The sequence below is a fragment of the Nematostella vectensis genome, chromosome 4 (genome assembly GCF_932526225.1).
Source record: "Nematostella vectensis chromosome 4, jaNemVect1.1, whole genome shotgun sequence".
Taxonomy (NCBI): Eukaryota; Metazoa; Cnidaria; class Anthozoa; order Actiniaria; family Edwardsiidae; genus Nematostella; species Nematostella vectensis.
In genome coordinates, this window is record NC_064037.1 from 13,931,321 (window position 1) to 13,947,696 (window position 16,376).

Genomic DNA, 16,376 nt, shown 5'->3' on the forward strand with positions numbered 1-16,376 from the left:
GGATATTGTTACGTAATCGACCGGAAATAAACTAGTGACAATGCGGCTTTAATTGTCGGTGTATATTCGGGAAGAAAAAGTTTTTAGACGGATCTGGCGACCTATTATGGCAGCTAAGACGTCATTTTGAGCATAACAGTTCCGCTTATAATGTTTCACTGCCCTGGACCCACCCTGCATTTTTCTCTAGACACGCCCCCTGCAACTTGCTTCCTATTTCCTACTAGCACGAGATAAAGGAGCTTGTTTCCCGAAGGAAATTTTAAAATTCCTTTTTCTGATTACCTTGATGGAGCTATCCCCCTAACTTGACGCTTCCAAAATTCTGTTTTCAATCGCATTTCCGAGTTGTTAAAATACCCCCTGTGCGCGCTAAGTCATCCTTACTCTCTTTTAAAAACAGACTAGCAGACAGATTAGTCAAGATAGCCAAGTAGCCAGATAAAGCCTGGCCCTCCAAACTACTTCAATACTGATAATGTATGTAATTTGGAAATCTATTTGCCCGAAGTGCTGCCGTCCTAGTCATATTCTTGACCAAAAATCTTGCTGCATTTAGCCATTAAAGTTGGTATTTCTAATAATTGTAATTTCTATGTTTACCATGGCGTATCAGATCACGACGAAATACTCCTTGCCTAGTCTTAAGTCGTTTCAATCAAATTTTCGATTCTCCATGAAAAAGTATTTAGTGTTTGATCGTACACCCGTGACAATAGCTCATTCTTTTTCTATAGCTCCCCTACCCACAAAATCCTGATGGTTTCAAAGGGACTCCTCGCCGCCCAAGATTTTTTTCAGCTTAATAAATGTAAATATTTGTAATTATATGTAGCAACAAATAAAATGAAAAATGAAATGAAACGTCGTACTCTAATAATATGACTTATTTGAAGAAATTGAAATTTTTATTTGATGCTCATCTTATTTCTCCGGGGGGTTCACCACTCACCTGTAAGGTTGTCATTGACAATACCATCCAGCTCTTCGTCAGGGACGATAAGCGCCATCGAGCCAACGCACCCCCCCGCCGCCACGCGGATGCTATTCTGCACGTCAAAAAAATACTCCACAATGTCAGAATATTGACCTGGTGTATCGACAGAGTCGTCTATCTCTTCTCACCTCTCCATGACCAAGTAAGCTCAACAGTGTCGCCGTCAACGTTTTGCGCACGGCCTCGCCCATCTTTTGCCCCGCGGCGGCGATCACCCCTCGCAGTGCTTGAAGTAGCGTTTCCCTTCAAAGAACAAGAGGCGTTAGTGCTTTGGAATCAGATCCGCTCCTGCTACCTTAGCTTGCCAGTACAACCAAGTAATTTCTTAGGCATTTTCTTACCGGCTCGTGATGTACAAAACTGGCTCACTGGCTGTACTGTCTCACCTGATAGTATCATCCTCGGTGTTCTTCACGCCGTTTTGTAGCTCAGTGAACAGGGGGTCCACGCGTGTGTGCAGCACCACCAGTTGTTGCAGTGCGGCGGCCGCCTGGAGTCGTACTGTCTTGTTGGGGTCGTTGAGAGCCTTGATGAAGGTGGTCTGGAGCTGGGGTAGGAACGGCTTCAGCATCGCACCGACCTGAATCAAGCATCCATTCATTCATTTAAGTTCTATCTGACGTGACATGAAATGGAGATTTGAAGTGACTTGGTCCTAATCTAAACTTCAATCGCTAACCGGTTGTAGTGACGACTAACCTAGTAACAGCCTTCCCCTGTAGTTACTGAGCTTCCCTAGCAAGTGTGAAAAGTGCGTGACAAACCTTTCCTAGCGACTGTCATGCGTGCGTGACAAACTTTTCCTAGCGACTGTCATGCGTGCATGACCAACCTTTCCTAGCAACTGTCATGCGTGTGTGACCAACTTTTCCTAGTGACTGTCATGTGTGCGTGACCACCTTTCCTAGCAACTGTCATGCGTGCGTGACCAACCTTTCCTAGCGACTGTCATGTGTGCGTGACCAACCTTTCCTAGCAACTGTCATGTGTGCGTGACCACCTTTCCTAGCATCTGTCATGCGTGCGTGACCAACCTTTCCTAGCAACTGTCATGCGTGCGTGGCCAACCTTTCCTAGCGACTGTCATGTGTGCGTGACTAACCTTTCCTAGCAACTGTCATGTGTGCGTGACTAACCTTCCCTAGCAACCTTCATGTGTGCATTACTAACCTTCCCTAGCAACTGTCATGTGTGCTTGACTAACCTTTCCTAGCAACTGTCATGTGTGCGTGACTTATCTTTCCTAGCAACTGTCATGTGTGCGTGACTAACCTTCCTTAGCAACTGTCATGTGTGCGTGACTAACCTTCCCTAGCAACTGTCATGTGTGTGTGACTAACCTTCCTTAGTAACTGTCATGTGTGCGTGACTAACCTTCCCTAGCAACTGTCATGTGTGCGGGACTAACCTTCCCTAACAACTGTCATGTGTGCGTGACCAACCTTCCCTAGCAACTGTCATGTGTGCGTGACTAACCTTCCCTAGCAACTGTCATGTGTGCATGACTAACCTTTCCTAGCAGCAATCCGAGCGTCTGAAGCACTGCCACCTTGACGTTCCAGCTGAAGCGGTCGCCAAGGATACGGATGAGAGGACCTGTGATGTTAACCACAGATGGTCGGAGGGCTGCAGCGCTTGTCAGGCTTATGACCTCGCCCAGGCCATACGCGGCCTGCTCCTTCAGCTCAGGGGTGCCATTCAGGATCCCCTCACGGAATATCGGCAGGACAGGGGTTATACCCTGATGAGGAGAAAGCATTAATAGCACCATGCACCTAATAATAACACTATAGGGCCGGCAGAGGCTGTGAGTCTGCTCAAAGCTTTAAAAACACGAGTATGGAGTAAGCCGTCTTGACTTATCTTACTATATAATCTAAATTACCGAAAATTAGATTTTTTCCGTTTATTTAGTTCATTAGACGTTTTTTCGCCAGCGTTCGATCTTACGAACTTGAAAGATCGAACGACGAACTCAAGATAGTTTCAAGTTCGTTCACAGTGTACGAACTACGTGGTGAAATAACGACCGGTGAACCCATTTTCTTATATCTTCTTACAACTGTACGAGGACTGCTTTAAGATGTGTGAATCAAACATATCATCTTACATCTGTGCGAGTACAGCTCTAATGTGCGTGCAGCTAACATATCTTCTTAGAACTTGCAAGTACTACTTTAAATTGTGCGCATCTAAGATATCTTCTTACATCTGTGCAAGAACTTGGTGAGAGCTACTGCTTATAGATGTGCGCGTCTTAGATATCTTCTTACATCTGTGCAAGAACTTGGTGAGAGCTACTGCTTTTAGACGTGCGCATCTAAGAGATTTTCTAACATTTGTGCGAGTAGTCTGTGCGCTGCTTAAGCGGCTGAGCCATACCTTCTTTGGCAGGCAGAAGCCAGGAAGATCATCCCCCTTGACCTCATCCGCCACGTACTTGATGGCCTGCCTGAGAGGCGCGATGTATGACAGCTGATCACTAGCATCGAGACTCTGGAAGATGATCCATGTCACGGTTAAACGTCATATAAGCGTTCTTTTGGACGCTCAAACACAAATTAAAGCACACGAAATAACAATGGCAACCATCCAGGTTTGTTAAATGACCTTTTACCTTTCAAATATGTACACCTTTTCATCATTATTGTCTAAAAACGAGCAGATGGAGCTCGATTTAAAGCGGTAACAAACGAAATAGGCAAGCTCACCTTGGTGACGGCTTGCAGAAGATCCCAACTTCCTGTGACCACGTCTATGTCGGTGTCGTTCATGAGGTGAAGGGAGTAGCGGAACAGGTTAGGCACGAATTCCGTGAAGTCACTGCTCGTCTCGCTACAGAATGTGTGCAGTAAAGTGACAGCAGACTGAGAAGGAAAGATAACAACATAGGTTTAAAGCTCCTGTCTGGGGATCCATACTCTTAATACTTCGCTACATGGCGGTAGCAGGCGGAGAAGCACGAAGGCCACATTCCCTCTCCCCTTTAATGTTTCTGTATATTTTCAGGCCTGCTACAGCTCCGCGCTAGAGCGATAAGTGTTTTTTTGTCATCATATATAAAGGGGTATTCCCACATCTGCTCTACATAATGCATCGCTATGAGTGATTTATTATTACTTTGTCGCCATAGAAAATGGGGAATGCTCACTTTGCGTATTCCTGGGTTGGAGTTCTTGGAAGACTCAATCAGTTCCTCGATAACGGTCCGGACACCAGCATCGTCCTCGACAGACAGGACAAGCTTCTTGGCGGATTCAAGCTCCTGGAAAATGCAACACAACAATAAGTATTATTACATAATTCACTTTTTAGAGAATTTTGGACATCTTAGAAGTGTGTTTAGGGGGAGGGAGTCCAAGAGGGGAGATGTTCCTCAATTTGGACAGAAATTTAAGAATAAAAATTATAGGAACTGAAAAGACCTAATTTTGTTCTCCAATCCAGTAAGATAACCTCGAAATGTGCTTGGAGTGAGATTTGCTATCGAGAATAGGCTTGACGGTATCTACTGCTTGTTCGCAAACTTACCACCGGGATTTCAAGTCCGTGAATCCGACTTGCGTGACACTGTTGTTTTATTTTTGTTTTAAATGTTTAGAACTCCCGTCATTTTGAAAAATATAACTTACCCAGCATCGTTTGATATCGTAGAAATATAATCGAGTCCATTTTATTGTAAGATGGATTGTTTTTCAGCATGATTCAAACGGATTTAATTCACATGCATGGGGTTTTCATAGCCTACAAAACCACGCGTCATGCAAATCGGATTGACTGACTTTAAGAAAAAAATATAGAGAAGAGGTGAAGATAAATACCGCAGCATAACCAAGTCAACTCGACCGTGCATTCTCATAACAACTCAAGATAACAATGCAACACAGCGCGGTATTAACAGATGACCAGACGCACTCTCTGTCCTGTCACGCACTCTCTGTCCTTCAACGCACCCTCTGTTTTGTCACGCACTCTCTGTTCTCTGTCACGCACTCACTGTTCTGTCACGCACTCTCTGTTCTATCACACTTTCTTTTCTGTCACGCAATCTCTGTTCTGTCACACACACTCTTTCCTGTTATGCAATCTCTGTTCTATCACACTTTCTTTTCTGTCACGCACTCTCTGTTCTATCACACTTTCTTTTCTGTCACGCAATCTCTGTTCTGTCACACACACTCTTTCCTGTTATGCAATCTCTGTTCTGTCACACACACTCTTTTCTGTCACGCACTCTCTGTTCTATCACACTTTCTTTTCTGTCACGCAATTTCTGTTCTGTCACACACTCTCTTTTTTGTCACGCAATCTCTGTTCTGTCACACTCTCTTTTCTGTCACGCAATCTCTGTTCTCTCACCCTGAAGTGTCTGACCCTCAGGTTTGCTCTAACTCTTTCGCCAAAAAGCCTCATATTTACTTACCTCTTCGTGGGACTCTGTGCCTTGGGACTCCTGCATGGCGTTCAGCAGAGCTGGGAGGATCTTGTTCAGATGCCTCGTGAGGGACTCGTCAGCTACAGCAGACAAGATGGCCAGTGCACGGGAATTCACAGGCGGCGTGATCAGCTGGAAGGGAATCAATAGTATACCATTATAATATACTGGTATCATCCTAGCAAAGTACTAAGTGTGAAAAAGCATCCATTTCTATCGCCTGGGGGTGCAACTGCGATATTTTCGATTGAATGTGGCAAATAAAGTATTCGACTTTGTTTTTAACTCGTGAATGCTTGCAAAGCATTTACGAGTTATTGGAGGGACTTCTGTGTCACTCGATCGTCGGACCGTCAGATCGTTCATCCGTAAACTTTTTGTGGATCACACGATGTTTCTTGTAAAGACGACACGATTGAGACGATACGATCGTCACGACTTCTGTGCTTTCGCAACACAGCAATTATTAGATCCTTGTCATCGACCTGTGACCGCTACGGTCATTACGTGTCATAGCCGTAAATTATATATAAGCTAGTTTTTACAGAAAAGTCTTCAATGTGGGTTGAGCGTGCGCATGCGCCTTCGTCACTGACGTCAATCGATCTTCTACGGTTCAGTCCAATTCAAGTTGTTAGTTTACAAAACAAGTAAAATGCTAGCAAAGCTTTGTATTCTCCTTCTCCTAGTACTTGAAGATTCGCGTCTCTGGGTTTTCGCATTATTTGTTTGAATTTGTGCTGAAAGAGTGATTTTGTGCTGAAAGAGCGGATAGCCAAAGCTACGACTTTTAAAGTCAGAGAAACACAAGGGAAAAGCCTCTGTTAGCAGGGCCTTCTTTTGCAGGGTAATAAAAGAAAGCCTCTGTTTGCAGGTCAAGAAAAACAGTATGGACTTTCATAAGTTGTTTTTTCCATAATTCTTTTTTTATAAATTAAGTGCTAAATATCAAACAAAACTCGTTCAAACACGCTTATTCATCAAGAAACGATCAATAACGATTTTGCGAATTTCTAGAATGTTGACATGCTTAAAATACATATGACTGTAGCTTGATTAATTATGTCGGGTATTTAACTTTTGTTTCCGAAGAGAATAGGGCGAAATTTGACATACTAGCAAAAGCAGTTCGAACGGTGAGATACCAATTAGGATAAAAACTAATTTTACTCAGAGGTTACTTCGGCAATGCCTCGGTGGTATAGTGGTTCTGTTGCTTGTCTAAGACGTCAGAGACCGGAGGTTCGATCCCTACTTATGACGTCCAATTTTTTTTTTTTTTTACTTTTTATGATAATAATAAATAATCAAACTGTTCTTGGTGTTTCACCACATCGGAAAGAAATAATAAATAATCAAACTGTTCTTGGTGTTTCACCACATCGAAAAGAAAGAACATTGTTATGTACTCCCAGCATTTTGGATGTGTTCATTCTTTGTTTAAAATCCATCCTGTATATGATTTTTTTGCACACATGAAAATAACTAGAAAAACAAATTTGCATTCACGAGTTGGCTCACAGAGCCCTTTGTTAGATGGTTATTTCGAGGTTTTTTTTTTAGCACATTATGAGCCTTCCAATATCAGATAAAACCAATAACAAAGGTTTGGTTGACGAGGGCTCTTAATAAGGGGACAGCCACGCCGCTATTTTACGTTTGTTCTTACAAACAATAAATGGCAAAAAACATCTATATCCATCGGATAATTCAGGCAAATAGCTGAGATATATTCAAAAAAACGTAGACCGTAAATCCTTTTTTTTTTTTTGCAGGGACTGTTTCAGATGATGCAAATAAAAGGAATGGTTGGTCGACATTATTAAAATAAATTGAACAATCGGTGATAGAAAATACGTGTTGTCTTGCAAGACTACCAGCTCAATCGATCGTTCTTTAAAGTTCAGTCAATCTAGTGAATTATTTGCTTGTTTTGATGCATTGGAATGCATTGGAAGGTATCAGTTTATAATTTTTTCTATAGCGGTTTCAGAACACACGCGGCTTTGGACTGTGATTGGTCAAGAGCATATTGATTGAAAGCGCACTACAGCAAAAGTCAAATAGTGCCGTAGACTTTTTTTGACGGCGAAGGCCGCGTGTGTTCTGAAACCGCTAAAATTCCGTCCTTTTGCGCCGAAATTCAACATCATCAAATTTTGATCCCAAATTTGTCAACTTCAGTAAAGTCTAGTTTGCCCAAACATCGAAAATGATCGCATGATTCTTAAGCTAATAAAGCTAATAGCAAGATAATATCTCAATATCAAAATAAATCCCAAACAAAAGTGTCACACAAGTCTTTAAAGAATGCCGATCAACCACTCCTTTGTTATTGCTTATAATTAAAAATTCTGCGGTTTGTTCGCAAAAAAATAACAATCTACAAATGAAGTCTGATACCTTTTTAACGATATCTGATTGAAAATATCTTGGTTACTCGCTCGAATTAGCCGATGGAAATGGATTCTTTGTGTGACTCGCCATTGAACGGGAGGGTAAAATGGCGGCGTGATTGGCCTTCATTAACCCCCTTACCTTGGGCACCAGGAAGGGCAGTACAACCCGACTCTTGATCTGCATAACTTGGCGTAACCCGTCCAGGGCGTACTCCGCCATGGCTGGATCGTCCATTTTGACTAGAAGATCGGGCAAGATGTCTTCTAGCGCCTTGTGGCCGATCGTGTGGTACAGGTTGTCGAATGTCTTGGCGGCCGCTGCGCGTACTTCAGGGAGCGGGTCACACAGGGCGTGGCGCACGGTGGGGATGAGAGAGTCGACGTACTGGGTCACCTGAGAGACAGGGGCGGTGTTTAGAACTCTTTTCAGCAGGGTCACTTTTTTCCAGTGAAGAGCCACTTTTTCCCCCTCCACACCCCACCCCCCCCCCCCCCCCTCCTTCTCCTTTAAGTATACGGGCCCCATCACTGTGTTACACCATACCTGGTCTTTGCCTATGATTTCACCTCCACCCCCTGACATTAGTCAACCTCCCCCCCCCCCCCTTTCATTCAATTATTCGGGCGATAACACCGTTGTGACACCTGGTTTTTGCTCGTCGATCATCTGATTGCCCCCCTCTCCCCCATCTTCGTGAAGCCCCCCTTTCCTCCTCCTTCTCCAATAATAAGGGCCCAAAAACTGTTGTGACAACACACCTGGTCTTTGCTTGTCGATCCGATGATTTCACTCAGCCCTACGCACACGCCTTGACGTTCGTTGCTTTTGCTGCTCTTCAGACCTCTCTCGAGTATCGGGATGATCTCGGGCAGCACACGCTCACCAAGCTTGCGGACCAAGTCACCCAGTGTGCGGGCGGCGACCTTAACATGTGGGCAAGCAAGGTTAGAACACGCTTCAGTCCGGGCGGCATACGATATAGTCACAATCATATTGCACACGAACACGCACAACAAAATTATCGGCACAATGTACTCATCATACTGTACTTATCGCTCTTGTGTGTGTGGCTTAAGACAAATAAAATAAAAATTGATGCGCAACTGACAGGACACGCCCCCAGTAACTCGAAAAACACCTCAGAAATTCACAACACAACCCCAACAACTCCCAACACCCCCAGAAATTCACAACACAACCCCAACAACTCGCAACACACCCCCAGCAACTCGCAACACACCCTAGCAACTCGCAACACACCCCCAGCAACTTGCAACACACCCTAGCAACTCGCAACACAGCCCCAGCAACTTGCAACACAGACCTTTAGAGCCCCAGTACTGACCTGTCTCTTGTCGTAGCTCTTGCTAGCGAGGCATCCCAGTAGCAGGGAGAACAGTGTGGAGAGGATCTCCCTCAAGATGCGAGGGGTATTGGGGACGACGACCTTCCAGACGTGTAGAGCGGCTTGACGGACGATCAGCGAGACGTCGGACCGTCCCATGTACAAACCGGCCAACACCCGGTTACGGCGCTCTAGTCCCAGCGCAGCAATAATTTTCTAGAAAAGCAAAGCCATATGATTATGAATATGAACACTGATGTTCCGGAATGTTAAGCCCGAGAAAGCAGCGATATTAAGAAGATTTAACCTTGCAGAACCCCGATATTACATTTTTTAGCTTTGCACAGCCCCGATTTAACGATATAAGTATAATAGAGTCCCGATATTAAAAAGCTCTTAGCCTTGCGGTTCTTGCGGGACTCCCATATTACGGAGTGTTTTCAAAACACGATTTGTTTTGGTTTTCTGTTACGTCAGTAAAACCATTATGAGCCAATCAGAGTCTCGCTTTTTGAATTTCCCTGGCTATCCTCTGGACGAAAACCAGACAGTGTCGCTAAAGAAAGCCAGGCAACTGCACTAGGCGAGAGATGGCAAGAATCTGATTGGCTTAGAATAATTTGACTGGCGGAACAGAAAACCCCAAAGACCAAAACAAATCGATGTTTTGAAAATGCGGCGTAGCGATACAACGGATTCGACTATAAAGTTTTGAGTTTTTGTATACTTTAAAATTGAAAGCGACTATGGTTAATCGTTTAAGTCACTGGTCACTTACGAGAGCGCATTCTCTTAAGCTCTGATAATAGCCATTATTTTCTATTCCCGAGGTCTACGAGAACTTTGTACCTGGTTAGAATGGCTTGTACCGAAGTTGTCGTCCTCGTCTCCCTCGGTTGTCATCTTGCCAGTAACGCCTGACACTTTATATAGCAGGTCGCCTAGCAACTGGATTGAGCTGTGACGTATGCGCCAGTTATCGTCGAACAGACCTCTCTCGAGCTCAGGCAAGAACAGCTCAATAGCCGTGTCTGCGTATACATTCACGATACGCTGACCAGCGCGCAAAGAGGTATCGCGGACGAACTCTACCTCGTCCGCAAGGCCCTGGGGACAATGGGAAAGCACCAGGACTGAGTCTACAAAATAAATTGGCATAGAAGAACTACAAAAAATTCTTTACTCTGTAAAAGCTTTTCTCTTTATTTTTTCTGGTATTTACCAGCTCTCCTCTCTCCCACAGGCGAGTATCCTGATTATTAACCTTTTGGTGATTCTTTTGGTTTGCGCCCGTTCCTCACTACATCCCCATACCCCCAAGCATCTGATGGCCCGTCAAACATACCCCTAAAGCAGTCATCTACACAGGAATTCTTCAAGGTTGATTCTGCTTTTGTTTACCTGGTTAGGTAATCAATTATGATTTAAATGTAGATATCGGAAACCCCAGGGTCCACGGGATGTTACCAAAAGTTCATTTTCTCCCATGTTTGACAACACCCAGCATCCATATGAGTGCTCCATTCCACCCCACCCCCCTGCGTACTTGGTGTATTGGTGGCAGAGGCCTAACATCGGGTAGGAACGCTTCTTTAAAGAAGGTCGAAAATCCACTTGTTCTCATGTTTAGCCACCCTCTACTCCACTTCTTCTCGTGTTTAACCAAACTCAACGCTCCACTTCATATCGTGTTTAACAAAACTCAACGCTCCACTTTTTCTCGTGTTTAACAAAACTCAACGCTTCACTTTTTCTCGTGTTTAACAAAACTCAACTCTCCAATTCTTCTCGTGTTTAACCAAACTCAACGATACACTTTACCCCACTCCCCTGCGTACCTTTGGTACAGATGGCTAGATTGGCCCAACATCGGATAAAAACGCGTTTTAATAGGAAGTCGAATATCCACTTCTCCGCACTGAACCACACTCAACTTTCTTACGAGCCTAACGCTCCACTTCATCTCACCCCCCTGAATACCTTGAGTATAGATGGCACGATAGGCCCAACATAGGGTATGAACGCGCCTTTGAAGAAGATCGAAAATCCACTTCCCCGCACTGAACCACACTCAACTTTCTTACGAGCCTTACGCTCCACTTCACCTCAACCCCCTGCGTACCTTGAGTATAGATGGCACGATAGGCCCAACATAGGGTATGAACGCGCCTTTGAAGAAGATCGAAAATCCACTTCTCTGCACTGAACCACACTCAACTTTCTTACGAGCCTAACGCTCCGCCTCACCCCAACCCCCTGCGTACCTTGAGTATTGATGGCACGATAGGCCCCACATAGGGTATGAATGCGTCTTTGAAGGTGGTCGGCAGGTAGATGTACAGCATGAGATAACCCTCACGCACGTGCGGCGATAGTTCAGACTTCCCTGTTGTGGCAATCACCTCGGGCATCAGCTTTTCTAGTCGGTCCACACCCAGACCGCATAGGACCTCACTCAGACCTAGTAGTGAATGGATTACAAAGTTAAAGGAGCTCCATCAAACCTGGCAGTGAATGGATTACAGAGTTAAAGGACTTCACTCAGACCTAGCAGTGAATTGATTACAAAGTTAAAGGACTTCACTCAGACCTAGCAGTGAAGGGATTACAAAGTTAAAGGACGTCACTCAGATGTAGCAGTTAATGGATAGGAAAACCAAAGGACGTCACTAGGAGTGAGAGATGCCTCAAAAGAGATACTTCAGAACACGACGGAATCACCTAGTTTTGAAGTTTGTGCCGATAAAAACCGAAATTCTTTCATCCACATCGGCTTGCTAAAACGTTACGTGTATTGTAAGGTTGAGCCGTGCGTGACACAAGGGTGACGTATGAGGAATGCGTGACGCACCTTGCGCAGCTCCTGATCTGTCCACACTGCTGTTCTCAGACGTCAGAGTCTCCATCAGCCAAGGCAGCAGATCCACAAAACTCTCCTCACCCATCCCCTTGACGAGAGCGCCGAGAGCACGAGCCGACACCGCACGGACCTAAACACATGCACGTGATCAATACTCAGAGGCACGTGATCAGTACTTACAGGCACGCGATCAATACTCAGCAGCACGTGATCAATACTCAGAGGCACGTCATCAATACTCAGCAGCACGTGATCAATATTTAGCAGCACGTGATCAATATTTAGCAGCATGTGATCAATACTCAGCAGCACGTGATCAATATTTAGCAGCACGTGATCAATACTCAGCAGCACGTGGTCAATACTTAGTGACACGTGATCAATACTCAGCAGCATGTGATCAATACTCAGAAGCCCATGATCAATACTCAGAAACACGTGAACAATACTCAGCAGCACGTTATCAATATTTAGCAGCATGTGATCAATATGTAGCAGCACGTGATCAATATTTAGCAGCACGTGATCAATACTCAGAAGCACGTGATCAATACTCAGGGGCACGGCATAAATACTCAGGCACACATGATAAACACACACATACATGTGATCAATATACTGAGTCGCGTGGTCAATACCCACATGCACGGTGAACACACGATAACTACACATATGCATGTGATCAAAAACCACAGAAGCATGGTCAATAAGAACATGCATATTACGAATACCGAATACCCGAAGACAAGTTCCAAATAAAAAATTGCACTTGATCAATAGCCGATCAATAGCCGAAGACACAAATCACACATGCACGTGACCTATAGCCAGACACACGTGGTCAATACACAGATGCACATGAACACAAACAAAACGTGAATAAGAAGGCATTCGTTGTAGCCCCACTTGAACACAAAACCACAAGAGTGACAAATCTCTTACCTCCGGCACAGGGTCAAGTAGGGACTGTTTGAGACCCGGTACAACCGATGGTAAGTATGGCGCTAGATCCTGCACAATAAACAGTATTAGCAAGAACCTGCGAAAGAAGGGGAAATAGGGACCTTGGGATATGACGACGGCAATGAGGAAAAGCAACGGCAGAAAACTATAAAAAAAAAACAAAGCCAGACCCTTCACTATCAAACCACCACATTAACACATCAATTTCCATGGTCTTTCAAGGACATGAAAAGTTTGAACAGTGAACTCGCCTACTATTCGCCATCACCAGCGAAAGTATATATCTCGATCATGCTGTTCTTGTCGTCCCTTAGGTGACCTCTAATGAGGGTTAAGGCATTGGGTGGATATTGTACTTGGAGGGGGGAGGTTGGCAAAGTATATGGGAAGCATTACTTGGGTGTGAGTGAGCAAATACTATATGCCAACAAAAGCGAGTCATATTACCAATATCTATACTAGTCTGGATGGCCAGAGGAGTATGTGGGAAGCATTATTGCAGTTGGAGCATAACATTTGTCTCCGTGAGTGATTACATACTTCGGAATAACTAAACTACGGTGGATGGAGGAGTATGCAAAAGACATTATGTTCGTATACTGCCGAAAATCTATACTTGTGTGGCTGGCTAGAGGGGTATACAGGAAGCATTATTGCCCCTGTATCCTTTACCGAGCACATGGAAGAAGGCATTTACTTCGTAACATTAAGCGAATACATATTGCCAATAATCTATACTAGAGTGGGTGGCTGTAGGATAATGCAGAAGACATTACTTTTGTATCTATAAGAGAGTACATATTGCCAATAATCTATACTAGAGTGGATGGCTGTAGGATAATGCAGAAGACATTACCTTTGTATCTATAAGCGAATACATATTGCCGATAATCTATACTAGAGTGGATGGCTGTAGGATAATGCAGAAGACATTACCTTTGTATCTATAAGCGAATACATATTGCCGATAATCTATACTAGAGTGGATGGCTGTAGGATAATGCAGAAGACATTACCTTTGTATCTATAAGCGAATACATATTGCCGATAATCTATACTAGAGTGGATGGCTGTAGGATAATGCAGAAGACATTACCTTTGTATCTATAAGCGAATACATATTGCCGATAATCTATACTAGAGTGGATGGCTGTAGGATAATGCAGAAGACATTACCTTTGTATCTATAAGCGAATACATATTGCCGATAATCTATACTAGAGTGGATGGCTGTAGGATAATGCAGAAGACATTACCTTTGTATCTATAAGAAAGAACATATTGCCAATAACCTATACTAGAGTGGATGGCTGGAGGAGTATAAAGGAAGCACTATTACCTTCGTATCCGTGAGTGAGTACATATTGCCAATAATCTATACTAGAGTGGGTGGCTGTAGGATAATGCAGAAGACATTACTTTTGTATCTATAAGAAAGAACATATTGCCAATAATCTATACTAGAGTGGATGGCTGAAGGATAATGCAGAAGACATCACCTTTGTATCTATAAGAGAGAACATATTGCCGATAATCTATACTAGAGTGGATGGCTGGAGGAGTATAAAGGAAGCACTATTACCTTCGTATCCGTGAGTGAGTACATATTGCCAATAATCTATACTAGAGTGGATGGCTGAAGGATAATGCAGAAGACATTACCTTTGTATCTATAAGAGAGAACATATTGCCAATAATCTATACTAGAGTGGATGGCTGAAGGATAATGCAGAAGACATTACCTTTGTATCTATAAGAAAGAACATATTGCCAATAATCTATACTAGAGTGGATGGCTGAAGGATAATGCAGAAGACATCACCTTTGTATCTATAAGAAAGAACATATTGCCAATAATCTATACTAGAGTGGATGGCTGAAGGATAATGCAGAAGACATCACCTTTGTATCTATAAGAGAGAACATATTGCCGATAATCTATACTAGAGTGGATGGCTGAAGGATAATGCAGAAGACATTACCTTTGTATCTATAAGAAAGAACATATTGCCAATAATCTATACTAGAGTGGATGGCTGAAGGATAATGCAGAAGACATTACCTTTGTATCTATAAGAAAGAACATATTGCCAATAATCTATACTAGAGTGGATGGCTGAAGGATAATGCAGAAGACATCACCTTTGTATCTATAAGAGAGAACATATTGCCGATAATCTATACTAGAGTGGATGGCTGGAGGAGTATAAAGGAAGCACTATTACCTTCGTATCCGTGAGTGAGTACATATTGCCAATAATCTGAGCCGCCATCTTCTTAGTCTCAGTCGATCTTTCGCTGAGGGCGCGGTGCAGCACGGGCATGATCAGGGCAAGGGAAGGCGCGTCAATAAAATGCACAAAAGAGGTCTGAAGCAGAACTTGTAGACATGTGGCGGTCTTGGTGGAGGGGTCCATAAGAGCTTCTAACAGCACGGATGAGATAGCTAACAAATAATAGAACTTTATATTAAACACGAGGTTCCCGGATATAAAAGGTGGACTCGACCTTCTCGACTCGATCTTCTGTTAACACTGTTTGTTGTAGCGATAACAACACTTCAATCCTTCTAAACACTAAGCCTTGTAAAATAAAATAAGCAACAATGACAATGAATTATTGTATTTCTTTGTGTTGTTCTTTTAACAGCAAAGTTACTCTATTTTAACATCTACAATTTGTACAATTTTTTTAAATTTTCCCGCGACAAACCTTGACTTGATTCACTGACATATTGAATTAAAGTAACTAACTTCTTTCCTACAAGAAAGAGCTTTTAATAGGAATTAAAGAATGTCGATCGACCATTCCTTTGTTATTGTTTATAATTGAAAATTGAACGGTTTATTGGCAACTTCAAAATAACCATCTACGAATAAAGTCCGATAAGCTATTGACGGCTACTTGCTTGAATGAGTCGATGGAAATGTACTATTTGTGTGACTTAGAATTGAACGTGCTAAAAAAAAAATGGTGGCGTGATTGGCCTTCTTTAAAGTCTAAAGTTCCCTAAGTAAGCAATGAATGACAAAAAAATTTCTTTAACCAAAATTCTGTAGCACGCTCACCCTGGATCTCGGGATTCCTGATGACCGAGCCGATGAGATTAAGAGCCTGGGCGCCAGCCTTCTGCACCTTGATGTGCGAGTCTGTCAGCACCTTGCACAACATGGGGACGATACTTGGGAGACACGAGGAGAGCTGCTTTGGGGCGCAGTACGCCATAGCGCCAAGTAACTCCACGCTCCCTAGGGAACAAGAAACATGGGTGATAAGGATGGTGATGGTTGTTGGTGAGAGCCTAGTAACTCCACGCTCCCTAGAGAACAAAAAACATGGGTGATAAGGATGGTGATGGTTGTTGGTGAGAGCCTAT

At 43.5% G+C, this 16,376-nt stretch overlaps 1 protein-coding gene across 1 annotated transcript in view; it reads right to left on the reverse strand.

Moving 5' to 3' along the window:
- LOC5510920 (eIF-2-alpha kinase activator GCN1) overlaps window positions 1–16,376 on the reverse strand; it is a 50,103-nt gene that overhangs the window by 5,715 nt on the left and 28,012 nt on the right. The window contains exons 36-52 of the mRNA XM_001631321.3: window positions 16,069–16,248; window positions 15,226–15,446; window positions 12,980–13,048; window positions 12,029–12,167; window positions 11,442–11,638; window positions 10,027–10,284; window positions 9,178–9,393; window positions 8,591–8,755; window positions 7,971–8,225; window positions 5,421–5,564; window positions 4,149–4,262; window positions 3,709–3,864; window positions 3,380–3,493; window positions 2,508–2,738; window positions 1,384–1,577; window positions 1,126–1,240; window positions 953–1,049 (exon numbers count right to left, since the gene is read on the reverse strand). Coding sequence (XP_001631371.3) covers window positions 953–1,049; window positions 1,126–1,240; window positions 1,384–1,577; window positions 2,508–2,738; window positions 3,380–3,493; window positions 3,709–3,864; window positions 4,149–4,262; window positions 5,421–5,564; window positions 7,971–8,225; window positions 8,591–8,755; window positions 9,178–9,393; window positions 10,027–10,284; window positions 11,442–11,638; window positions 12,029–12,167; window positions 12,980–13,048; window positions 15,226–15,446; window positions 16,069–16,248 — 2,865 coding nt within the window. The remainder of the gene's footprint in view (window positions 1–952; window positions 1,050–1,125; window positions 1,241–1,383; window positions 1,578–2,507; window positions 2,739–3,379; window positions 3,494–3,708; window positions 3,865–4,148; window positions 4,263–5,420; window positions 5,565–7,970; window positions 8,226–8,590; window positions 8,756–9,177; window positions 9,394–10,026; window positions 10,285–11,441; window positions 11,639–12,028; window positions 12,168–12,979; window positions 13,049–15,225; window positions 15,447–16,068; window positions 16,249–16,376) is intronic.